The sequence below is a fragment of the Motacilla alba genome, chromosome 2, assembly GCF_015832195.1.
Source record: "Motacilla alba alba isolate MOTALB_02 chromosome 2, Motacilla_alba_V1.0_pri, whole genome shotgun sequence".
NCBI lineage: Eukaryota > Metazoa > Chordata > Aves > Passeriformes > Motacillidae > Motacilla > Motacilla alba.
In genome coordinates this window covers 102,950,238-102,977,159 of record NC_052017.1, presented here as the reverse complement: position 1 = coordinate 102,977,159, position 26,922 = coordinate 102,950,238, and the positions used below count along the sequence as shown (strand labels likewise).

General features: G+C 41.3%; 1 protein-coding gene and 1 long non-coding RNA gene across 14 annotated transcripts in view; one reads left to right on the top strand and one right to left on the bottom strand.

Moving 5' to 3' along the window:
* Positions 1 to 26,922, bottom strand: part of DLGAP1 (DLG associated protein 1) — a 402,341-nt gene that overhangs the window by 8,047 nt on the left and 367,372 nt on the right. For all 12 annotated transcript variants that reach the window (XM_038127588.1, XM_038127582.1, XM_038127579.1 and 9 more), the window contains 4 exons: positions 22,058 to 22,431; positions 18,729 to 18,820; positions 9,884 to 10,302; positions 663 to 754 (listed from right to left, as the gene is read on the bottom strand). In XM_038127588.1, the coding sequence (XP_037983516.1) occupies positions 663 to 754; positions 9,884 to 10,302; positions 18,729 to 18,820; positions 22,058 to 22,431 (977 nt within the window). The remainder of the gene's footprint in view (positions 1 to 662; positions 755 to 9,883; positions 10,303 to 18,728; positions 18,821 to 22,057; positions 22,432 to 26,922) is intronic.
* LOC119697192 lies at positions 15,747 to 21,383 on the top strand. Of its 2 annotated transcripts, none has more exons than XR_005255793.1 (4): positions 15,747 to 16,527; positions 17,164 to 17,242; positions 17,792 to 17,941; positions 19,321 to 21,383. It is a non-coding gene; the product is annotated as an uncharacterized LOC119697192 (long non-coding RNA). The 2 variants fall into 2 exon arrangements; XR_005255794.1 differs by having other exon boundaries at positions 15,751 to 16,527; positions 19,840 to 21,383.

Sequence of the window (26,922 nt, the reverse complement as noted above, 5' to 3'; positions counted from 1 at the left end):
CTTTTCACAGTCACACTGACAAAGGATTTTGTTAGGATGATTATACCATGAAAGGTGCAATTATTGAAAACAATAAAGAATATATTTTTTGAGTCATAAGGAGACCAGAGCTTATACTTCAATTCCTAGTTTTCCAGTGCTTGACACTAGCAGGTTGCCCAGTCGTAGGCAGTTATTTGCACAAAGATGTGCAAGCAGAAGGCTTTTTCAGGTTTTATATTAAGAATTGGAAGTCTTGTTAAGGCAGAGCCAATTTCTGTTGCATCTTTCCACCGAGGCAGATTTTAGTCTGGAGCTTGTTTTCTAGGAGCACCTGGGAAAACCGAACTCGGGAGACTTCTGATCCACCCTCAAAGACCTTAAGGTGTTTTACTCATCCATGTGCCCATGAACTCAATGGTCAAGGGACAGATCCTTGCTCCTCTAAAGTCAGCAGCAGAGACTCAGTGACAGCTCACCCGAAGATTTTTGCTTTTATTTTAAGGGTCTCAAGCTATTGTGAAACTCATACTGACTGATAAGTGTGAATTACTCCCAAATTCATATCAGGGCCTTTACTGGAAAAACTGCCACGTTAGTCAGAAAATCAGTTTAGTTTATTTAGGATTATTCACAGGGTTAGTAAAAGGCACACATTAGTATCTAGCAGAAAAATTACATACCAGGTTTTCTTCACAAAGTTCTCTGAACTGGTAAAATTTCTGAGCCATGAGAAGCTGGGCACTGCCCACTGCAGTTCGAATTTTCCCTAGAACTGAGAGAAAAAGAAGGGTAAGTCACAATGCTTTCTTTGCTGCAGGCAACTAAAAGCCTATAAAAAGAGAGGAGAAAGCTGTGCAGTAGTCAGCTCTGGCTTTCAAAAGGTATGTTATCTTTCAGTCACAAAAAGAGAAATGTTGATAAGTCTAAGGTCAGATCTCCACGAGGCAAAAAAATATGTAAAAGATTGCTGCATCTTACTCTCATTCCTCCAGTGAAACCAGTTGTAACCAGTTGTAATGACAGTGTAAACGTGGTTAATCAAAAGCTTCTGCAGGCCATATAGAAAGCTTACCAGAAATGTCACCACTCATATCACCATGACCCAGGCTCAGGCTGTGAATACAAACCCAGCTCCCTGCACAAGGACATGCGGCTCTCAAACCCTGTTTGCTTCTCCACCTCACTTAGCAACTCAGGCCTTATTGTCAGGTGTAGCTGAGTGTTGCTCGATCAGAGCCCCAGAAACGGGACGATTGTTTAGCGCACGCCAGTGAATCTCATCTGGACCTTCTGAGTACTTTCCATGAGCACAACCCAAGGCTGCTTCTGCCTTTGAATTCAAATGCCCAGGAGTACTTCAGGGAGCAATGGCACCCTGGCCTCTCCTCCTTGCTGCTGATTTGGAGGGAGGTGTCAAAGAGTCCTAGCGCAGCTGGCTGAGGACTCCTTTGTACAGACAGCTGGGTACTTATTGCCCCTTTGGGCTGACCGAGTGCTGTGAAGGGCTGCAGTGAACCAGAAGACAGCCCATAGTAAATGCCTCTGAATAAAGCAGGAGCTTACACTGTTTTGGTTGCATTCAGACACTGGGGTTTTACAGGGGTAGTTGGGAATACACTGCCCAAAACCGAGCCATAGACTGGTGCCTTCAGGGGCTCCCTGGGGAGTTCTGGTCCAGGGGGACGCTCTGTGTGTGTGTGTACCTGTACACGTGTGTGAACACACATGTATGTGTGCACTTTTGTGTGTGTGAATAAAGAAGCAAGAATGCAGAAACACGGCGAAAAGGCAGACGTGGCCTCAGCTGGCAGTAAGACAGTGTATCCAGAAAACAGAGTGTGAATTTAGGGACTGCTGAGAGAAAGAATTGATGCTGTGAGGAAGAAAGCAGCTACTGATTTGTTTGAGATTTCCAATGCTCAGAAAAAACCCAAAAATGTCTTTAAAAAAACCAGGTTGGCATCACAGATTTGTCCGACTCCTCCATTAATGTTCTTTCTCAGCTGAAACAACTTATTATGCCAAATTCTCAGGTTAACAAGTGATTAAACAACTAATTTAAATGAATTTTTAAAATATTACCACTTCCTTAATGAAAACATGAATGGCAGCCACTGGCCACTGTGTCACAGTTCTTGCTATCATTTCTACTCAGAGATACTTGTTTTGTCTCAGCCCTCAAATAGACACAGCGACTTTTCTGTGACAAATTTACAGCCTGGATATATGAGATAGGTGAAGGAGGAACAGAAAACAAACAGATGAAGTGGCCAGCTCAAAGTGAGTGAATTGCTGGTAGAGCCTAGAAGAGATACTAGTCCTCAGCTGCCATCTTCTCCACCATCCCTTGGGCACAGTCACTTTTTGCATAAAAGTTGAGATAGCGTAAACAGAGCTCCCCTGGGAAAACACTGCTAAGTATTTTGATTTACCACAATGAAAAATAAATAAACAGACACATACATACATAAATACATGCAACTTTGCTATAACCTCTTCTAACAAGATTTTTAGCATTTCATTGGCCCTGTGACTGGGGGCAGTGCTGGCTACCAGAATGCCACCATGCAGTGCTTGGTAAGAGAAAGGCCTCTCCAAGGGTTTGAGTAGCCACATGCTAAGCAGACTGGCACAAATACTCGTGATAAACTGAAACTCGATACACACTTATATGAAATCTGTGTTCTCCTCCTTCAAGGCAAATGGTTTTTCCTTCACCAGCCTCAAAGCTCACTTCTCAAGGCTGTTGAAGGAAAAGTGGGATGTGGAGTTCATTTATACTTCAGACATACAAAGGAGGGGAAAAAAAGGGGGAGGGAAGAGAGTCTTTTCACATTATTTTCCAAACCTATAGGAGAGAGCTCTGTGAACACACACAGAGCCCAGACTTTCATTTTGTTCCCAGAACTCAGCTCAGCACTGCCAGGAAATAGCCGTGAGCTGGAAGATTCACTAAACAGAATATTTTCAGCATATTGCGCAGGGAGTTTTGCACACAACTCTAATTATTGTTAGCAAGGCTTGCGTGTCTAATTCTATGCGCACAGTGCTGAAAATGGACCCCTTGGTGTGTCTAGTCATTTATGCAACCCAATATGCAAACCACTCAACTGAAAGGACTTTTCAATAGTAGGAGGAGCTACTCCAAGAGCTTTCATGTGGTTCCCATTGTTATGAAAACTCTTCCCACTGAGTATATTTGGGAACAGCTGCCTCATCTGGAGTTCGGCCACTCTGACGCTTCCCAAGACTTGAGAAGGGGAGAAAAAAGTCTCTCAACTTCTTGAGATTAAAAAAAAAAAAGGAAAAAAAAAAAAAAAGGTGGGCTTTTCCTGGAAACCTGCACCAAAGGATTTGGAAATCACATCCCAAGCATGAAGAAATGTATATACAACTTGTTGATGGTGGATGGTAATGCGCCTCTTTCTTTTGGGGAAGAAGAGCTTAATATTCAGAGATCTCAGGAGAGGGAAAAGGAAGTCCTTGTCCTTGGCTGCCTAGTGACTGGCTATTTGCCTAAAAACCATCATTCCAGCTGACTGCGGGATGCATGCTGATGCTGTTCTCTATTGTTGCCACTTCTGCTGTGGCTGTGGCTGTATCTAGTCAAGTGTCACTGATTCCTCGCCCCTCAAAAGCAAGGGGTCTGTTAATGTGCAACTGGTCAACAACCAACTCTGTCACGGAAGTTAGGGGGGAAAAAAAGACAAAACACAAAGCATACAAAAAGCTGAAAGGAATGTCTCCAGAAGACACAAAGCCTTATCAATAGCCCAAGTTTTGTTTCCAAACCCATGTTGCTTTTAGTGTTTCAAGGCACAGTGCTCATTTTGGTTATTCAGTGAAAATCTCTGGTGCCCAACAGAAAGGCCAAGGTGTAGTAGGAAAAATCCTACTGTAGGAAAAATCACAAGCGAAAATAGATCAATAGATATTCTTAGAAGAAAAGCCTGCAAGGTTTGAAGCCAAATACCAAGAAAATAAATGGAATTGCAAAGATAATACTCAAAACAAATCAGAAAAGAATCAGAGAAATCTTTAACAGCAAGGGAGATGGGTTACTGGAGGAAAAACACATAAACATTCAAATTGATGTGTTCAGCTAATAGGATACAAAGAAAACATATAAAACCACGCAACAAAAAATCCCAACCATCAAGATGCAATCATAATGGATTTAAACACCTATATAATGTTATTCATATCTGCTTTCTGTTCCATACAGGGCTATACAGCACACTCAGCACTGTTGGATCTGAATGCCTTCCAGTAATGCATTAAGCAACATTGTTAACATCCATCATATGCTTTGTTGTCACCTCTTCCCCAGAGGGAGAAGTGTGTGTACTGCAGTGTTTTGTTTTAATAGTTTGAATTTTTTCCTTTTTTTTTTTCTTTTTCTGTCTCACATATTCCTTTGACCTGTCTTCCTTGTAAATCCAGTTCTCTCCTGTGACATTTCTTAAGACATGGACACTTATGTCTATTCTTGAAGAACTTATAGCTATTTTGATGGAATTCAGCTACTGTGGAATGCCTCCTCACTATTACTGATCTTATCTAGGAATCACAGAATATTGTTCTAGGACAGACCCATGACAGTGAATATCCGTGTGTCTCTAACGCCTACAACATGTTTTTCTTTTAAAACATTCTTGAAAATAGACTTGGACTGTGTACTGTTCAAGAAGTAAGTTCTTGCTTCTCTTGGTTCTAAGAATTGCATGAGACCTGTTTTGAAATTGTGGAGCTCTATGGGTTTCCCTCCTCCATGTCTTCATTGGAAAAGAAATAGGAAAACAACAAAATAAAAGAATTGTGAACACAGGCAAAAAACAACAAAAAAAAAGTTATTGTCATCTGCTCTAACTAGGAAGGTGACTATATGTGTAACAAGGATAACAAAATGTAAGAAAATAACAAAACCCACCTGAAGTGATGTGAAAAGTAATCACATAGAGAAACCAGGGGAGTTTTGAGAAGGGACAGCACTATTTGGCCTTAAAACCCCAACTGATGTATTTGCATTTGAACTTTGACAGGCCCCAGGGTCTAACAAGTGACAAAGAAGGCACTTTATGACTCCTGACTATCAAATGCCCTTAACGTGAAAACACCTGGTTGATAGGCAGGGCTCAAGCTAGGGAACAGAATACCGGGACTTGCTCATTGCCCCGGGAGCAAGTGGCAGGAACAATAGCTGAAATTACAGGGACACAGCCTGACATTTGTGTTGCAGATGTTGGCTGGGCACTATACATATGAAGCAATCCTGCCACAGAGCTGTCACAATCCATTTCCAAGCCAGGATGGACCAGCATTTTAGCCTATTCATGTTGACAGAGCTACATTTAAATAACGCCAAGTATGACAAAAGCCAGGAAATTCAAACTTAAAGCTACTGCTCAGGTCTTAAGCTCAGCTGTTAAGGAGAAAACAGCCAAATGGAACAAACTAGGGAAGGAGCAGTCCTTTTTTTGAGTCATATATACTTACAGGAGTGATCTCATTGAAATTAATAGGGCTGTCTGCATGAGCAAATGCTTCTCATTTGGATTAAAGCAGTTTCCATGTGTTCTCTGACTTACTTGGCTTTTATTAGCACATTTCATGTTTTTTTTTTCCCTAACTGGATCGTTTCCTTGCTTGTGGATTTCACTTTTTGCCTTGCTGGCCTCTGGGCACTTGTAGGGCTTTCCTTGCTGGTTTTCCTTTGAGAAACCCTCGTGTATGGAGAAGTCCCTTCAGGGGACAAAAGAAAACCAGAACAAGAAAAGGATGAGTTGGGCATATGGCCAGAGGCACGTAGCCAGGGGGATTCCAGCAGGACTCGGCCACATGTCAGGCTGGTGACCATCCCTCTGCACGGCTGTCCCAGCCCACTGCAGGATGAGGCTGGCTCAGCAGAGGCCAGGATTTCTTGGAGAAATCCTGCAGAGGAATGATAAATGGTTTTCCTCAGCTTATGGCTGAGAGTGAACTAATGGGTCTCTTTTTATTTTGCCATGCACAACTATTATGAAAAATGTACCTTTTCCTAAACTTTATTCTCTTGCATCTAACCTTTACTTTTTGTGTTTTCTTTTGAAACGATTGAAACAAACCAAAATAGCAGACAGTGTGTAAGCATTGCGTAATTTGCCAGAACTGAATGAATTTGTAGAGGCTCTGATCCTGAGCAGTGAGGTTCCTGCAGATTTGAGGTCAACCTTTATTCACACACCAGCCCAGAGGGCTACTGTATACACGCAGGAGAGTTATAATGACAAGCCTTGTGAGAGCCCTGGTTTTCTGTTTTAGTTTTTACTTGATTGGCCTGGCTTTTCTTGCCACTAAACCCACATTACACCTGACTTGTGGTGAATCAGGCCTGCTGTTTGCTTCTGATGGTTATCTTTACACCAAAGCCACAGTACAACCTCATGTGAAAAAGAAACTTCTGTAGGGGGGGCGGGGGAAGCTTTCTGGTTCTTTCAAGAAGATCAATACAAACAACAGCAAAAAAAGCCTTCCAAAGACAGGCCAAGGCCATAGGAATATGTTCCTGTGCCCACTGCTGCTGGGAAAAAAAATGGTCAGAGCCATTCGGGGAGCCAGGTCTGATGCTGCTAATTTTGTATGTAAATGGTGACAGCAGAGGTCTGAGCCAAAAGTCACCAACAACTGTGGTGAGGCTCTGACTACTGAAATTTTACAGGGGAGAGGTAGGAGGAGCAAGCAGATGGTTGAGGAAAAAACAAAAAAAAAGTCAACAGTTGATATCATTTGAGGCCTGATCCAAAATGTCAATCAAGTCTCACAAGGTGTTTAGCCTCAGATGTGTAACATCTTTTTTTTTTTTTAGAGAGCCTTAGAGTTTGTAGCCAACTTCCCTGTAATTGCAAAATACACTGAAATCACATCAAGCATGTGAGCTTAAAGTGTGAGTGGTGTTCATCTGCCTGTCACACATGCTGCAGCTTTATCAGAAAATGATTTCAGATACAACCAGAATATTCCATCCAATAAATAATTCATGGCGGAAGGGAAGCCACATTTCTCTCTATATTGGCATTTCATCGTGCAGCCGCCGAACCACAGCTTGTTTTTATACAGAGCAGCAGACTCCATTTCCCAGCTAGAAACATTCAATCCCATCTGGTAGATCCATTCCCAGCTAGATAATACCCTACGTATCTATGTAACATACAAGCTACTGTCAAACAGCAGCGAGCCGTCTCCCCGAGACAGCTGTTCCGCACAAGGGCCGCATTGTCTGCGGGAAGCGCGGATCATTTTACGTGGAGCGCCGGGGGGATGAGCCCTCTGTCAGCTGCCATGGCATCGTGAAAACCTCGCTCATCACACGTTCTCGTTATTTTGTTATCTGGCCAAACACATGCTGGGGATGTCAGGTTGGAAACAAAGGATGCATTCCCCACTCTGGTTATGTTTCATTAGGGAAAGCAAAGCAAACGCACCTCTTCTGCTCCTTTCCTCTCTCTCTTTAACGTGTATAGATGTATGAAAAAGATGTTTTTCGGGGCAGGGTTTGTAACAACCAGGCTTTTGTTCCTGGCACTGCTGAGCGGGCAGAGTGGCCCCGGCCATATGCTTTTTCTTGGCACCAGGTAGAGCGGGACGTGCTGAGATGCAGCAGAAAGCCCTGCACAGCCTCTGTGGGAGGCAGTTGCCACGTGCCACAGCAGCTGACAGCGTCACACTGAAATAAGTACTGCCACAGTGGCTACCACACCCAGGTGACCCTTCTCCTCCTGCGATTTCCAGTGGCCACAAGAAGTGCCAGGACACATGCCGGGTGTGCTGTGAGGAGGCATTGGGAATAGCCAAACCATTCCTTTATCTTCCCCATAACTGACTCCTCCCACTGATTGCCCAAAGAGCCCTTTAAGACTGTCTTATATCAAAGACACCAAGACATTGAGAGACAATTCTGTACAGATATGCATTTTCTGCATCTATCAGGCTCATAAAATTCACTTCATGTTCTTTTCCTACAACTTTATTGGCGCACCAACTACCTTGGTGCACAAATAAAATATTTATAGGTTTTTCCAGTATTATCAGTTCATAGAATGACAGAATAGTTTGGGTTAGAGAGGACCTTTAAAATCATCTAGTTTCAGCCCCATTGCCTTGGGCGAGGACACCTTCCACTAGACCAGGTTGCCCAAAGCTCATCCATCTTGAACCCTTCCAGGGATGGGGCATCCACAACTTCCTTGGGCAACACCGTTCCAGCGCCTCACCACCCTCGTCATAGAATATGTTCTCCTTATGTCCTGTCCAAGTTGTTATGACTTATAAAAGTTGTGTGTTTCCTGTTTGTTATGTGTTCACACTTCTTTTTCAATCTAAATCTCATAGTTCACAAGGTTTATTTCTTCATACTACAGAAACAACAGAAACTCTTTTATTCTGATACATGTTTTTGAATGCATTGATGATGTGAGTTAAAAATGAGATTCAAAAATTCTAGAACTTGGGAAATCTGGATCTGCTTTTAAGGTCAAACCTTCCATATATTATCTTCAGAAGAAATTGTTAGCCTATTGTATAATATATTGTATTTATATTATAAATATAAAATTTTTACATATCTTAAAATTCAGGTTACTTTATACTTGCCATTAAAATAAATTTCCAGTTGCTTAGAATTTTGTCTAACTTTGACTATCTAGATCCTACCTTTTCATTCACTGGGTTGAATGGAAAGTTCCAGCAGAAACAGCTTGTGCATTTCTAAGAAATTTTTTTCCAGTGTTAATTTTTTTCATAAATCAAAACCTATATATTTCAGAAGAATTCAAACATCTCTCTTCTTGAGAGGAAAGGTTAAAAATTTTTAAGAAGCAATTCTGGAGCTAAAGTAATAGTCCTTGCTTTGGTAGTAGCTAATTTGGGAGTTGGACAAATACTTTTATATCCAGGAAAATATGCTTAGGCATGTCTAAATTGTAAAAAACTGAATTCTCTATAAGCAGCTGGTTCTTAGTGTTTTCCAGAAGCTCACTTCTAAAAGTTGAAACAGCTTTATTTGCAAGGAGCATGTTCATAGGTTTACCTCTGTCTAAAGCTGATAGCTAGCAATAGTACTGCTCCTTGGAAGAGAAATAAATGGAAAAAAAACTTCTATTTTTACTGGGAGAAAAAATTCTGGACTGGGAAACACATGCTCAGCCCTTCTGCCCTAATTAGAGTGAACGAATAAGATGTGAACTACTCAACCCTCAACCCTTCTGAGTAATGAAGGTTTACTAGACAGTCCTGTTACCTTACAGGTAGGTTAATGTTGCTGACAGTGGTGACAACTGAGATATAGTTTGCATGTGTGTGGTTTTTTATCACATAATAGAAGAGCTTCTTTTATTGTGATGGTCAAAGTAAATGAGAACTGCAAGGGAGATGTAGGGAGGCTGGAGATGAGAAGAGAGAGAGAGAGGGGACAATTTGGAAGCATAACTGAAATCTCTTTCAGTAGGGAGAAACATCTAAATACTCTTATGCCAATCACCATCTGAAAAGGCAACTGAAATATGAATTTAATTAAAAGGAATTACAATCTGTTAAACTATGATCTAAAGTTATGAGAAGTGATTTCAAACAGAAGAGTTAAGAAACATTAATACTACAAGATCCCTCACCACACTCTCCTAATTATCCGTTGAACTATGCAATCCCAAAAACTAATACCACTGGAGTTTCAGAAGCGCCGAGCATTTGCATTCCCTGTCAGCTTTAATAAGGATTATGATATACATACATACAGTCCTTTTGAGAATCACAACCACAGCTTCATTAGCTAAGTAAGAAAGGGCACAATACAGAATTCACTGGAGTGAATTTGACCTATATTAAATACATTTTTGCAGCTGCAATATTATTACATGTGGTTACTTACTGTCCTCAGGTAAGTTGTTTTCACGTTCTTCTCTCTCCATCTGTTGGCACCAACCCTCCATACGATCCCTCTCTGCCTGAAGTAGCTTCAGAAACCAGTGGCCATCTCGTGGGCACACTGATCTTTGAACTGCTTCCAGAGTATCTTCAGTAATAGAGTCAATCCATGGGTCAGGAGGAGGTAAAATTGACGGATCAAAATCTGTCTCAAAGTCATCATCCACTGCACACGCATGGTAATGGTTTCCTGACCCTTGTATGCTAACAGTAGAGGTGCTTGCATCTCGGGAAAACTGTCTTGATATTTGTCCAGAACATGTATTGTCTTCTTGAGGGTCGATTATTTCAAAGTTCTCATGGAAATCCAGGTCTGCTTGCACAGCTGTTGTTACACTATTAGATCGTGTAAACCTGCGAAAGCTTTGGAGAGCACAAACAGAAAATGTTTAGAAAGTTTTTTCTAGGTAATTCGGTATGGAAGGACTTACTAAGATTTTGCCACTCTTCCTAAGACTGGCAATCACACCTCTCAGTGCTACACTCAGGTGTTTTTTTTCTTGAAATGATCAGCATAAGCTTTTTTCTCTTTGCAAGCAAACAAACAAGCATCTCTCTTTTTCCATGCAAACTCACTGTTTATTGAGGCAAGGACCTCTAATTGTTATGTGATTTAACAAAGCCAGAGGCCAGCCCCAGAGACTAGCTCAGGATTTTAAATTACTGATTAATGAAAAGTTAAAGGGGCCCAATTTTCAGAAGTGGTTTGTCTTTCAAATTTTAAAACTCACACCCTTTGAAGTTACACATCCAAACTCACAAGCCACATTTAAAAATCATACATGTGAAATCAGTAAGACACTAATACCAATGAGTCTACTTTGTATGTAATATTACACATTCCATTTATACAAAAAAGTACTTTTAACTCAGATAAATATTTTTACCACTTCTTCATAATTACATATCTGCCATCTCTCACAATTTTAGTGCCCGTTGCCAATGTCCAGACATTCTATTTTTCACATTCAAATTTCAGTTTCAAAATGATCTCTTTTTCACTAAAGGTATCACTCTCCTGTCTGTGTTACCCTCCTTGTCATAGCTGCTCTCCTGCAGGCAGCTTCCTCTGACCTTGCAGAGCTCCCCTGTATTGGGGCACCTGAGGGCGAAGGCACGAGCAGGGGAGAGAGGAGGTTTGGGGCTTTGGGTTGGGGTGGGTTTTCTTTATGTAAACAGCACTTTGGATTCTGCAGTCTGAGGTATCTGACTGCAAAGGCTGACAGAGGAGGAGCACAGAGAAGCATAAGGAGTGAAAGACAAGGAATGAGGAATGTTGTTGCAGGAGGTGGTAATGAGAGCCCATTTGATCAGCAGTGAATTGTGGAGGGTATGAGTGGAAAACAAGTGAGGCAGACTGCTGTCTTGCCCCATGATGAAAAAGAAGGTAGAACCATAAAGTAACCATAGATGTTCCTCAAATCAGTAATATTTCGAGTTCAAGATTAACAGTTTGGAACTGAATAGGGACAGATTCCCATTTCTTTTTCTTACAAATCCAGGATGCCCGTGTACTCATGCAGCCACTAATTAGTCTCCAATTTCTTCTCAATCTCACAACTACACTCAAAACTAGTGTTAGGACCCATTACCCTGTGATATTTTGTCTGTTTTGCCATTGCCAGTTCTGTTTTTAGCTTGCACTCAAGCAGCAGTGAAAATGCTGAAGAGATGGAGGAACTGGATGCTGGGCACCATTTCACTTCCTTTCATTTATATTCCACCTTCCACTGAAGAGCAGTAGCCAATTAGACAAATACAACTGACAGCAAAATTTCATCAAGAATGTTTAGTCTGCAGCTGGTGAGGGAGCAGATGGAAGGATGCTGAGGGAGAATTTAATGTCCTATATACCTGGTGCATCCAGATAGCTCAGGAGGACTGTAGCAGACTTCAAGGAGGATTGTAATTGGTACTGCTGGTAGAGGAAATTAATGGCTGTTGGTCTGGGGCTTTGAGTGGAGTAGAGCAAAGCAAAACTGGAGTTGAGAAAGGTCCTCCAATTAAAAAAAAGCCCATGATGTTAATTTGAGCCTTCTCCCTCTGCAGAAGAAGGCTCAAATTAACATCTCAGCCATACCAGTCCCAGGAAAACTTTTAATAATAGATCATGTACATATTTTTTAATAATCACAAGCATTTTAACATAGTGCCTGATGCTTGCAGTTCTTTCGTAACAGACGTTAAATGATACAAAAGTCATGGTTGTGCCACTGTAGTTGTGCATGATATGCACCAGCAAACTGAAAAATAAAGAGTGTGCAGAATCTTCAGCTTGGTAGTATTTATCCTTTGGAAGGCAGAGAAAAGCATTTTGTTATGGACTGATACAGCAGAAAAAGTTAGAAAGGGAGGACAAGGGTCACTGGGGAGGTGGAATCCCTTCCACAGGAGAAAAGGTTTAGAAAACATGGCTGAGGAAGACTATGAGAGATCTATGAAAATCTGATTAGGAGATGTTTCACCATTTTTCCAAGTGCAATAACTGTGGGGAGGAAGGCAGCTAGTTGCAAGGCTTAGACGTGTAAAGATCTACATCTAATGAAAGGAAGTACTTCTTCACACAATGTGTGATTAAGTTGCCACGGAATCCTGGAAAAATCAAAGCTAAAGATAGGTTCAAAGAGAACTTGATCAAATTCACAGGAAGAGCCATTACACATCTTGTATTTGGCTTAGGAAGTCCCTGAACAACAGAATACTAAATTGGGAATATCTGCTGGGAGAAGTAGTGCTTAGTTCACAGACTTTATACTTTACACACTCTCCTTTATACTTTTTCTAAGTATCTGCTACGGCCCTGGCAGAGAAAAGTTGTCATACTAGTATGAGTGATTAGAAAGACACTAGCATTAGGCTTACATTACAGTGAAAATGTATTATGAATCCAATCCATGTTAGGTTTTTTTTAGAAATTGCTTTAATTTGACCACCAACCTGACAAATCCCTTATCTGCACTGAAATTCACAAACACACACACACACAAAACATGTGTGCCCACACAGGCACATGCTGACTGAGGATTTCTTTTTAGTCATTTAGTCAGGGTTCCCTGAGAGCCAAGGCATAAGTACCCAGTGTACTTTCCACACCACCTCAGCACTGGTGAGAAAAGCAAATGCCTTAGTCCGGGTTTGCTCTTCTCCATGTCCCTGCCTCCATGTCACAGCCACCTTCTGCTTTTTTCAGTGCCCTAGACTCGGACACTCTTCTGTTTCAGATGACCACTTGTGCTTTCAGTTAACACCCTGGCTTTTCAGTGTATGCCAAAACCCAAATGTGAAAGCATCAAAGTCTGCTTGACAGGAGGACGTATTGCTGGAGGCTCTACATTTCAAGGCTTTCAGGAGTGTGCTCTTCCTAGGTTCAGCATGAGCTAGTACCACCAAACTCAGACTCTGCTTAACAAATGAAATAGAATGACCTACTTTTTTTGCCTTTGTTTTATCTATATAATAGTATGCTACAGGTTTGCATGACAGTTTCTTGGCACTGGATTATGTAACTTATCTGTCTTCAAAAGAAAAACAACTTGGCAATAGAATTTAGCATCAGTTCAAAATTAAAAAAATACTTCCAAGGAAATGTATCTTGAATAAAATGGAAATGTAGGAAAGCACTTACTATCTGCCTGCCTCCAACTCATCTATATAAAATGCCTAATAGATGGTAATTTTAGTCTCTGACACAGCTTCCTCACTCACTTCCAGGATGTTTTACTTTTACAAAGTACCATTTGTGTCCCACATGAGCCTTTTTTGCTTTGCTCTCAGTTAAAACTCCATACTAAAGGAGAGCTGTTGAAGCTAGTGATAAAGTTTTTGCTACTTCTACGATATAAAACATTCACAAGTTTACCTAAAAAAATTGGAAAAGGTTCAAAACAGAGGTTTACTTCTTCTGCTTTCAGGTTTGGCCCTTTTGTACTCAGATGTGCCCTGCAGGCACAAGGTGTAATAATTACATGTTCAGAGAACTGCAGCAGATATCTGGCCTAGGGTGCAGAAAGCCATGAAACCTCAGACTGGATAAACCAGTATGAAGAACAACAGAATGATGTGTTTTGAAAAACAACATGGTCACTTGTTGGCATTCAACTCTCAGCTTCTAAGTCTTTGGCTTTCTTTTGCAAAACATGTTTGCAATTCAACTTAGATAATTCCTTCCTAAAAAAACTTCATACCCAAAAATCCAGAAAAGATCTGAATTTCAAACCAACTGATGCATTGTCAATCTCACAGGTATTTAGGTTAAACTCAGCCTTACTTTACCCACTGACTGTCCTCCTCCTTGGTAGTGGGCTTCTCTGCTAAGGTTGCAGCTGCTGTCAGCAGAACAAAACAAACTGCAGAAGGCGCTAGCAGATAGGGTACCATGTTTCTAATGGCAGGAACAATATTCCTGCTGCAATCCCATTCCTTGCAGCTGCTCATCTTTGTTCATCACATTGTTTCAAGCTAGTTGGTTTATTTGTTTTTTCCCAATTCTTGGCCTTTTCATTGCAGAGCAGAGATGCTGGCTGGAGCGTTCAGCCTCCCTCCAGGGCTTGGTCTGGTGCAGGGAGGCTACTGCCAACCAGCAGGGTGTGATCAGAAATTCATGGCCAATTCTGCCAAGGCCAGGCTTGCAGCAGCCTACCAGCTGGCTGGGAGCCACCAGAGCTGTAAGCATTCCCTAGGCTCACAGGCAGCTGTGGCCAGAGAAGGAGATTGGCCCTGTCAGAGCTAGGGCCTGCTTTGCCTGTTGTTGACCAGAGCAGCAGTTTCTCCTCCAAGCATGCACAGGTTGGGAGGTGATGTGGAGAATGAGTCCCACCAGGATGGGACTGGCCAGAGGAATGGGTATGGGTTTCAAGGGACATTTAAAGGTCATCTAGTCCAACCTCCCTGCAATGAGCATGGACATCTTCAACTAGATCAGGTTGCTCCAAGCCCTGTTCAGCCTGACCTTGAATGTTTCCAGGGATGGGACACCTACGACCTTCAGAATTTCTCTCTGGAATGGCTTTCACCATGGAGAACATAGATAGCCAGAAAATGCTGCTGAGAAAAGCCATGCAAATAGTTCACAGAATCACAGAATATTCTTAGTTGCAAGGGACCCAAAAGGATCATCAAGTCCAACTCTTAACCCTGCAACAAGACATCCCCCAAATATCATATGTTGTACTTCCTGCTTAGCTTACCCAAAATACAGACTTGAAAGGTCAAAAGAGTACAGTGTTGAGAAGTTAGAGTTAGGGAAGAACACCAAAACCTGAGTATTTTTTGTTGGTCAGTAAGTAACCAAACCCAAAAACCTACAGGAAAAACAAAAAACAACAACAACAAAAAAAAGAGTTTATATAGTAACAAAATCCAAAAATGTGAGGGTTTTTTTTTCCTGGAAGAGACAGCACAGGGTTTTTGTTTGACTGTTTGCTTTACGTTACCATATTGCTATTTCAAATGATTCCACTTTATACCATATCAAGAGATGTGCTGTGATAGGATGTACTTTGTGTATCTTGTGGTAAGACACACTTCTGTGCATCAAGATATGAGGGCCTTGGTGCCCCAGAAACCAGAGAAGAGGGAGAACGACCATCTGTCTACTGCAGTCTCCTATGGCAGCATTCTTCCTCCAGAAAATACCATTGTTTCAGTGTACAAAAATTCTCGTGATGGCAAATCAGGTACAATTACCAGCTGATGGTACATCTAGAATGATCAGTGAGACCATTTTGGAGGTGAGAATGTAATAGGAGGAGATCTTGGGGCAGGCAAGATAAATTGCAAGACTAAATCTGATTACAGAGCTATGGGAGTGAAAACCCCTTGTTCATGAAGAATGCATACTAATTGTTTTTGGCAGAATAAATGATTTCTTTTTTTTCTGCTTCAGTAGAACTGGTTGACTTTTAACAACTCAATTATCTTCTCTAAGTGAAGAGGGTGGGCCCTTGAGGTCAAGAAGAAGTTACATGTAGAAAGAAAGGACAAACAGAAATGGACAGAAATTGAAGTGCCCTGAGGTTACATGGATGAGTTTCATTAGGTACACTTTTCAAAGATGCCCTGGAAGGAAAAAAGGAAGAGCATTTTGGTTTGGGTTTTGTCAGCATCATGGGAAAGGTCAGGTGAGAGATAAAAATTAACAGCAGTAAGATCATGAGGTTGAAAGTAATGCATACCAATTTCTCTCCAGGAGAATGACTGGACAGAGTTACTCTATAAATGCTAGAAATCACAGAGCTGCAGTTAGGGAATCTGAAAAATATTATTGAGAACCAGCAGCATGAAAACTGAGGATAAGATAAACAGCAGCAATGGATCATCCAGTCATAATGTGATCAGGTAGCAGGAAGCACATTTATCCTTTGTGCAGCACAAGAGGAGGAGGAGGACTGAAGCATTTGTCTTGGCAGGAGGCCCATGAGAAAGTGAAGGGCCAATGAAAGGTCTGAGGCAAGATGGAAGACTGAAGAGAGAGAGCTGTCCTGTGAAGATGCTCTGTTTTTGAATTACTTAGACCAAGAAATGGAGGCAAAGTGTTTTGCTTACCTGGTCCAAACACAGAAGAAGGAATATTTAAAAGGACATGAGGAGGTAAGACTCCCTCGTGTGAGAATCACAATCATATGAGGTGAGGGAAAGGGGAAGGAAAGAGCAGGAAGCCAAGAAGAAGACTGAAAGTTGTGGTAGGCTTTTGGTGCATTAGGCAACGAGCTTTATTGTTTTGTAACAGTGTAATTAAAAGCTTAGTCTGTCAAGGAAACATGATCAATTTACTGTATTTATCCTTCCTACTGTGTCATTCTTCTCATTTTACATTTATTTAGTATTTCTGGAATATTTTTAAAGACATTAATCTCTCAAAGATTCAGTTAAAAAAGGGCTTTTCTTAAGCTTTGCAGATGTTATGGTGCAGGGACAGTGAAGAATGTACAGTATTTACAATTCTATTCCTGTAACAGATAATCAATACATTGTACTCTGCTGTGTTATGGAGGGAAAAAAAAAAAGAGTGTGAGTGCCCAGCTGTGATGATAAGCCCTTTGTGTCTTGAGTGCACTCATTTTCTAAGGATTAGGGGCTGTCCTTTATCAGGCAGTTCACTTCTGAAAGTCCATGATAGATTGCTGCTTTCCCGTCTGCTCCAAACAGCAGCAACCTCAACTTTATCAGCAAGGAAACCCCCAAACACTGCTGTCAGTAAGTAATGCAGAAATATTTCTTTCTCAGGGCAGACTCTCACAGGCAAATCTTACCTTTTGCTCTGGAGCAATAAAAACTGCCGTAGAAAGAGGACTTTGGAAGTAAGGTATTTACAAACAGCCATTTCTTTCTTTCTTTCTTTGCGGGGAGGGGGAGGGTTGGGCTTTTGGGGTAGTTATTTCCTTTGTGCTCAGGCTGAAGTGAAATGGTCCTTCAGCATCCATTCTAATGTGCTCATTTATCTAGTGCTGGAAGAGTTGAGGGTAAATGGGGCTAAGGTCTAATACATAAAGAAATGTCTGCCAGCAAGAGATGTTTCAGCAGGTTAATGAGGAACTTGGTAACAGCCTAGCAGGGTCATTGCAAAATCACATTTCTTTTTGCTGAAATCACTTTAGCCTTTTAAAACTACCGGAAAATGCTCTGCTACTTTACAGGGAGAATTGGTTGAATTGAAAATGGTGTAGATACACCTGCTATTTTTGAGTCTTTTTAGCAGATATAGGAAAAAAATGGTGTGAAAATGGACATCTCCACGTGCTCCTGCAGTCAGCAGGCCAGAGAAGGGGAAAGGGCCTGAATTTTGTCCGCTCAGATTTGCTTCACCCAGGTTTTTTTCTGGAGAAATTACAAGGATAATTTCCCTCACTGACAGGTCATACTGCACCGAGGCTTCACCAGTGACACAGGAGGTACTGAGTGTTATCTAGAATGTGTTTCCTGCATCCAAAAGTCACACTGTGCTCAAGTGGCCTGAGAAAAGAGAAGGAAGACATGTGGCTGCTTGGAGTCACAGCAACACTGGGTAGGCCTGCACACTAAAAGGCAAGGGGAGAGTCTGGCTTTTCTTCAGCCACTGGGTCCAGTTTTGGGAAGGAAATAAGATTTGCAGTTGTGGTCAGACACTCAAAAAGTTTATGTGTCTCGAGTGTTATGCACAGTTATGCTGCCCTGCAATATACCTGCAAATTTGTCATCAGAAAAGAAACATAACCCTTTAAGACAGCTGCTCTAGTTTATTTTCTCTTTTTATTTTTTTTTTCTTGGAGGATATTTGTTTACTAACTCAGGATATACTGCAGATTGTAGGGAGAACAGAGTTTTACAGGCTTGCTTTGTAATCTCAACAATTTTTTTGCAAGGGAGCAATTGTAATGCAGAGATGTCTGGGCGAGACACTTGAGTAAATGCATTCAGTTTGGCTACTGCACTGCTACATGTGGCTGAAATTATTCTGCTGAAAAAGAAGGTGAACTTTTCCTCATCAGCTCTCTACAGCCATCCCAATACTAATACTCCAGCTGCAACACTGTTCACTGTTTAGGTATATTTTCTGGGGGAAAAGAGTATTAAAAGTATATGTGACCTCAAAATATGTGACACTTCTCTTCCATTTTTCTCACTGGTCCTGAAAAATCTTCCATGAAAAACAAGAGCTACAACAATTATAAGACTCAGCTTTTCAGCTGGGTGATCTAAGAACTCATCCAGGAAGCAGGCTTATGTGATCATGTGTGCAGGAACTAGGGCTCTTAAAAATTAGTTGTGGCATAATTATTTACTTTAGAAAAACCGTATGAACTTTTACTCACCACTTCTCCTCCTCTACTTGAACTCCTATGGACTGGAACTTACTGGTTGCTTTATTATCACCTGGTATGGTGGATTCTTCAGCACCATCAACCTTAAAAATCCAAAACATGACAGGTAATTAGAATGTATTTTAGCAGAGGTATCAGCTGCCTACTTGCAGTTTCTACGCACCTTAACTACTGAGTGTCTGCACACAGAGCTTGTGCCGTGAGTTCCTTCATCCAGTCAGTTTCTCTGTGGTGCACTCTTTTCTGATGTGAATATTCATTATTCTTAATTTATAAAGCATTTCTGGTAAGACAATATTCAGCCTGCAACATGCAGATGGATTTTATCTGGTATTTTATGGAGGCTGGATGTTCACATTTGTTAGAACACATCTCTGAGCAGCTGCAACTCCAGGTATTGTGCCTCACTGTTTGATTTTACCTTCTATCTGTACGTGCATGCGTATGTGAACTCATATCAAAATCAGGTGTTTATTTTGTTTAAATGTTAGTGACTCAAATCAGAGCACTGCAGAGAAAAGATTTTAAGAAAGCAGATATGAGTCTTACATTAATTTTCTTTTCTGCTTCATCTTGCAAACAGGTGGTCCCCAGGAGCACAGGCTGGAACTTAATCTCCACATCTCCAGCTCCAGCTCCATGAGGAGAGTTGTGCCAACAGTATAAACTTAAAATTTAACCAGATGTGTCTTTGAACAAAATCACAATATTCTGGGTCCAATCAGTGTAGTTGTTAATTCCTAATGCTATATATAATATGGATAGTCATACAAGAAAAACACTATCCAGCAGACACATTTTTTGGGCCAGAGCAGAGTTGTGAAGTGACCTGTAGCCTCAAACTGACCATGGGTGTGCAAAATATCCAGCTCTAGTGGCTGTTCCACCAGCAACTTCTTGTTGAGAGTCACTTGACCAACCCGTGCAGCAGAAGTGCTCAGTGAGGGATGGGAGGTACAGAAGCTGTTCTGTGAGGTGAAGTACTTCCTTGATACTGGGCTTCCGGGGAGTTAAATAAACCCTAAATCCCATAACTGACAGAGTGAAGCAACCTTTGATGGAAGGGCTTTTCTCTGCTTGACTTTGCTTGTTTGCTCAGCAGATTTACAGCAAAGGCTTGCAATGTCCCAAGAGTGACTGAGGGGCGTGGAGGACACACATGGAGGTTCCCCAGAAGTGCACACTAGGTTTATTTGGCAGAGGAGGAAGAAAACCAAGAACATACCTGTGGCTATTGCAGCTTGTCCTGCTCTACAGAGATGGGTTGAACTTTCAGCAAGGTGTATACTCGGTCTGAGTTCAGACTAAGCCTGGACTAAGCTCCCTTTACTCAGTGAAGAGAGACTGACTACTGCCAGTCAGAGGACTGACCATGTACCTACCTCCCTTTGGGCAGTTGTTTGTAAGAGAAGTAATTTCTGGCATCAACACCTATCTTAAGGTATTTCTACTCCCACACTACCCCTTCAGCTGTACCAGCATGACTGCTTGTGCAATGATGCTGCAAAATGGATCAGACAGCAGACTAGTGAAGTAAGTTTCTTTTATCTGTGCAGCCTGTCTGACTCTAAAAAGCTCATTGATGTGCACAGCTGTGAGAACGGCACCAAGCACAAGCAGGAATCCTGTAAGGCTGCATTACTGCTGAAGGTTTCGCTTCATGTCATCCCAACTTCAGGTGGTTTGTACCATTGGTTTGTACACAAAGCCTGTCTCGGCAGACTCTCATGTACCATCCCCAGATTTTATGATTATTTCATGTGATTATACTGGTCATCTGTAAACTTCTGAGTTTAAGAGGGAGATTGTCAAAAGCTTGAAGGGCATATGGAGCTCTGTTTTCTTCAGATGTCAGAAAACTGAGGCCTCTGTACATTTCAAAAGCAGCATTTGTTACTTAAAACACTACTTTAAGAAGAGATAGCAGGGAGATGGTCTCTCAAGAACCATGATTCACATTACCATTGTTCATTTTGACTTCTGCCAACATGGAAATGATTGCCTTGTACCCATTGTTTTGCAGGGTCTTTGCTAAGGAGTCTTGGTTTCTTGGACTGGTGAAATAAGGGATTACAATAATATAATGGCATCTTATGCTTATCTGGAAATGAGAATACATAAAAGAGGAGTTTTCCTCTATCGCTGTCCTACCTGAATCTTTCTTCTGTGTTTAACACTGAACATCAGCCCTTCTTTCAGAATATACCCAAAACAAACAGCTGAAGCACAACAAAGGCAGTGAACTGAACCCACAGACAATAGTTATTATTGCCCTTCCAAGAAGAATTGAGAGAAAAGTCACAGCTTCTCCAGCAGCTATCCCTTGGATGGCATACTTCAGCACAGCACCTCTCATCTATCTCATCAGGGTGATGTAGAGATTTCATGGTAAATTCTTAGACTTTAGTAATCAGATAAGCCTGTCCAGGCACATAGTGCTGTGCTTACAACCACCTTCTGCAAGAAAAAAAATTGTTTCTTCCTGTGAAGGCCGATAAGCTGTGGATTCCTATTCTATTTGCTCGAGATTCATCTCCTGTCAAAACTTGTGTTGATTCTCAGTTAATTTTAAGTTCAAGCACTTTGTTACAAAAGCTAATCCTGCAATAATAGTTGGAAGTCCTATGCACATCTTTTTTTTTTTTTTTTTTTTTTGGGGGGGGAGTAGGGGGTGGGAAAGATAAATAGATAAATTAAGAAAGCAGATTACATGAGTCTAGTTTATTTACTCTTGTCCTTTCTGTAAACATGAATGAACTTTGACAGGGTTAGTTTTCTTCTTTCATTCCACTAGAGGTAACAAAATGTAATTTTCTTTAACAAGGGCAAATCAGAAGGAACTTATCTTCTGTTCTTGAGTCTGAGATAGGAACAATGCTGCCTCATTCAAGTGGCTACCAGTCATTATGAAATGCATGAATAAGCAGCAACAATTAATTCAGTGAGGCTGGATGAAAATATTTTTTTTGGTGATAGTGTAATGTAAATCATTGTTTTACACATTCCCTTTCAATGATTTAATTCATGCCTTTCTGACCCCCGCTGTGTTATGATTCATAGATTAGTGCTCATGTGTGTAATTTAACAGAGCTGAATAACAAGCAGCCCAGAGACTCAAACAAATGCTTGCAACTGATGTATTTATGATAAATTAGGAAAACATCATTAGTACCATGCAGAATGATTATGCTGGTGCAAGTTCTGCATAGGTACCTGTCAGGACAAGAAGAAAAACACACAAAACATTGTATAATGAGCAGTTAAACAGATGTAGAAATGCAAAACAATGGCAAGCATATAATACATGTCATGTACTGTACCTGTATTCCAATAGATAAGCATCTGTTTTTCTTGAAGTGGTCCTTCTTCCTATCTTCTACTGCAACAGTGGCAATGGTTGTGGTGGTGGTGACAGTGGCAGTATTGTTCCCTACATGTTGGCTTGCAGGGCCATGGATCTGCGCATTGGCAGCTTCAATAGCAGCTGTCAGGGCCTTCATACTGTCCAGGCTTTCCGTGGAGTTGCTAAGTCCAGACTGGCTGATGATATCGCCCCTCTGTCCATGGCCATCCATGTACGCGTCTTGGGCAGACTCTGTGCTGCTCTGGGCTGTGATGGAAATAAAGGGTTTGGTGGTAGTTCTCGGTGGGACTGGAGGCGGTGTCTTCTTGTAGGTGGTAATGCAGGATGACACTGGAAAAAACACAGCAGAGTTCTTGTTTTATTGATGCTGAAAAAATGGGGAAAATGGGTGCAAATGTGATCTCAAAGCATCAATAAGCATGGACAGAGCAGAGGTGAGGAGGAGGCTGTTAGCCAAAGAGCCCCCAAAAGTCAATCTAAGTGCCGCAGTAATGCCTTGCTTATCAGTGTCTTCTATTCCTCCCATGTGAGTGGCAGAATTGCCAGTAGGGCAAATTGGGAGAGAAAGTATCTATTTGCCAAGTTCCTCCTTAGTCTTTTTAGGATTGTTTTCCTCAATGTATTTTCTACTAACTGTTCTAAGGGGAACAAGACCTTCCACCAAAATGTTTGCTCTGCTTATGACTCCCAAACAAGATGCACAAGGATGATAAGTCTCCAACCACTTATCCCAGCTAAACTGTACTTCAAGCAGTTTTATTGCAATTGTTTTCTGTCTCTCTACCCTGTCCTACTATATGCAGAATTTCAAACCACATATTTCTGATGAGAGAGAGATTCTCAAATTGTCCCTTATCAAAGTTTGTTAACATTCACCATGCTTGGACTTGTGTATTTCTTTCTATAAAATGTCTGACTTGTTGCACAGACTTCTCAAATACTTTGAAATGCTCTGCAAGTTATTGAGGACATATTTAAAAGAACACTTTGTCATGCCTAATTTCTCACCATAAATATAATATCAGTACTGGAAAAAAAACTGCATGATTTTACACACAGGGAGTTAATGTAATGTAGTCAATGGCTGAAACCTGTCAGGCAGTGGTGAAGTGTGTGTAAATGTTTGCAATAACAAAGACTTTAATAAAAGTTAATATTTTGAAGGCCACACTCTCTTTGTAAGTGCTGCTATGTGGAGTTATAAGCTTAACTTGAAGTTCCCAGGTTAAACTATTGTTCTGTATATACAGAATTACATACAGAAAGCACTATATGGAGGTTAGAATATCTTCCTTTAAGGGTTAGCTGGCAGCTCTGCATTACTGAAGTCCTGGAATGCTTTCAAGGGAGGAAAGAAAGCCCATTAAGAACAAAAAACAACCATGATATGCTCTATTTTTTAACAAAATAAAATGCAGGCATGAACCTGTGCAAAGTTCAGACAAAAACTTGTTAACATAAATTCTTATTAACAGTAATCATATGGCAAGAAATGATTCATCAGATCATTTTAACTGGCAGACGTCTATGCCACCCACATAAAAGGTAACTCTACTACAGCTGTTCTGCTCTCTGTTTGCACTGTATCTGCTTGTCGAGCCAGAAGCCATTATGGTATTAATTTGACTAGCTCACATCCATATGCCTCATATCTCCCCATAGCTGTAGGAATAGTTACAGTGTGAAAGGTGTTTCCAGGGCATGAAATCACACAGGATTTTTTTAAAGGACTCTAGGACAAGTTTCTGATAACATGTCTGAACCCATGTCAAACATGTTGAATACTAATGGAAAAAAAGAGTGTTTCAGGTAGTAAGGGTTTTGAAACTATGATTCACTTCTGAAGAATCAAACTGAAACCACAGCATCTCTGAGAGAAGAGATTGCTAAAAATGGACTTGTCAAATTTTAACTCTGGGGAAGTGAATAGTTAATAGAGTTAAAGGTGTTTTATAAAGTGCTCATGACAAGGTCAATACCTGGAACTAACAGAAAGGATAACAGTTTTACAAAGGGGTTTATAAATGTTGTGCCATTTTTCACTGGTTTTGGTTCTGTCAAAAAGCATTTGTTGTGACAGCACATGCAGGTAAACCAGCTGCTGTTGCTGCAGCACAGCCATGTACTCCAGGACTCATGGAGAATTGTGGAGGTTGCTTCTTGAGTCAGGATACCCCAGAAATATTCCGGGTGGTTCATGGTCAGGAGAATGTTCTCTGAGTTGTGGAAATGCAAACTGAAATTCAGCACAGAGGAATTCAAAGCACACACACACACATATATCCAGGTAACGCTTTGGGAAGCTGCTGCCAAACTTGTCTAATAGAGGTTCATGATCAATGTTACCTTGTTACCTTGCAATTCAGCAAAGTACAAATTGTACCATTTAAAATATGCTAGGAAAGGTACTGGGGAACTTCTGTGGACATGCCAGCACCTTCAGTACATCCCATCATGGCACATAAGTATAATTTTTCTTACATAGCAGAGAGGGAAATGATAATGAAACACACTTGAAAAAGTGTCTTAGGTAGGAGAGAGAGCATCAGAACCAAAGACCAAGACAGGTCCCCACATCACTGGGCACTAGAAAGAAAGTCAATAGCAACTGTCTATTGACAGCTACCATGTTCTCTGGACACAGCAGTACAAATACAGAATTGCCTGATTAAGTTGTCTTTCATTCTGTTGGTAAATGTACTCAATGAGGAGTATAATCCACACTGCAATGAAAGATGTTTGCACTCAGCTAATTAAATCTTAAGTTATTCTTAAGAGGGGAGAGAATTGACAAGTCACATGGTGAAATTGTAAAGAGAAATAGCAAAACGTTCTTTTAGCAAGTCAAAACAAATCCTCGGTTTCCTGGAGTCATGCAGCACATACTGTACAGCTCGAGAGAAGCAGAGTGTGCAAGTCATAAAAGAACCCCAGGCACTTCATTACTGGAAATGATGTAAGCTCCTGCCGCTCCTCTGCAGAAACGACACAAAAACAATGCCGGGGCCGCCGCCGCTGTCGGAGGCAGCTGCTCTCAATGCCGGAGCTGGCCAAGCCCTCCGAGTCGCAGAGGCACAGCAATGAAAGCCTCTCGGTGCAGCAATGAAAGGTTTTAGGTGCAGCAGTTGTTCTTCATGCGCGCTCAAGTACCTGGCAACCTGTGCCAAGGCAACCTGAAGCATCTGCGGCTCTTCAAGAGGCCACGGTATTTTGAATGCTATGCTGCCCGAAAAACAAAACTAATCCTCCCCAAGAAAATTGTCAAAAGGCTGGCACACTCCTTGTCCAGCCAGGAGAGCTTGAGCATTCAGTCAGTGCAGGGAGAGCACATCCATGCGGTGTTCTCCCCTTTGGGCAAAGGAGGAAACTCATCTCTCCAGCTCTCCTGGGCAGAGACTGCACGGCAGGAGGACCCTGAGGGAGAACACGACAGGACCACAGGACACGTGAAGAATTTGGAGAAATCCTCACTTCACACACAGGGAACTTTCAAACGATGAAAGCGAGTTTAATTCACATAAGGAAGTGAATTTAAAGGGCTGTATAAACTCCCTGATAAATATGTTCTTGGACATAGATCAAGGAGTGAACTTCTGTGCGGAAACTGATCTGACTGGAGAGTCAAGTCAAAGTTGTCTCGTGAATCATTAAAATTGTTTAGATATGGAGTTAATCAGAAATCTCTTGTTCTGAATAGTAAAATAACCTCAGTTTGACACAACACAGACTAGTTTCCACAGTTTTTTCCAGGGAGCACATGCTGCTGAAGCAGGTACACATTCCTCTCCTAGGGCATATGCAAGGTTTAATCCAGAAACTAGTTAAGTCATGCACAAGAATCCTCAGACAGCCGGACCACTTTTAATCAGGCTCACTGTTTCCAGTGCATCAGTCCTCCAAGTTATGCTCTCCTTTTCCTTTTGATCTTTACCCTGTTTCTGTGTACTGCCTTCAGGTTACAGTTTAATCCCAAATACCACTTTCTCCAGATTAAAAAAAAAAAAAAGAAAAAAAAAAAGAAAAAAAGAAAAGAAAAAAAAAAAAAAGAAGAAGAAGCCACGGTTTTTGCCTTCCTAGCCAGTATTTCCAAACAACTAGCTCATGGGACAGGAATTTGGAACAGGGAGTGTCAACCACCCAGTTCAGAAGGAAGTCTAATGATAAAAAAAATAATCCCAGATTGCATAATAATAAAGGCTTGAATTTGAATGTTTCATTGTAAGAGTACTTCAGTTGTTGAAACATGCTCACTAGGGGAGATGAGCCCTCAGGAATAAACAGCAGCATGCAAACACAAATTTTTAACTGAGTGAATGGGTGCTCAGGAGAACCCCAACACAGATGAGTATTTGTGAAGGGATCAAATTCATGTACTGCTTTGAATGGTTCAGGTGATGAGACACATAAGTAATATCTTTCTAACTTGGCAGTCTTACATAAACTTGATTAACAAGAATAAATGAACGCACAAATTCAAGTAAAAGAATAGTATTTCTTCTGAGAAAAAGCACGAACCCCACCGTTTGTAAGGAGCAACAAAGGACACAACTTTCTCAGCAAAGGAAAGATGTGGATCTGTTGGAGTGGGTCCAGGGGAGGGCCATGGAGATGATCAATTGGTTGAAGCACCTCTCCTGTGAAGGCAGAGAGGTGGGGATGTTTAGCCTGGAGAAGGCGCCACAAAGGCCTCACTGTGGCCTTCCAGTATCTTAAGAAAGAGGGAGAGGGATTTTTTTATATGAGCAGATAGTGACAGGACAAGGGCAGTGGTTTTAAACTGAAACAGGGCAGGGTTAAATTAGATGCTAAGCAGAATTGACT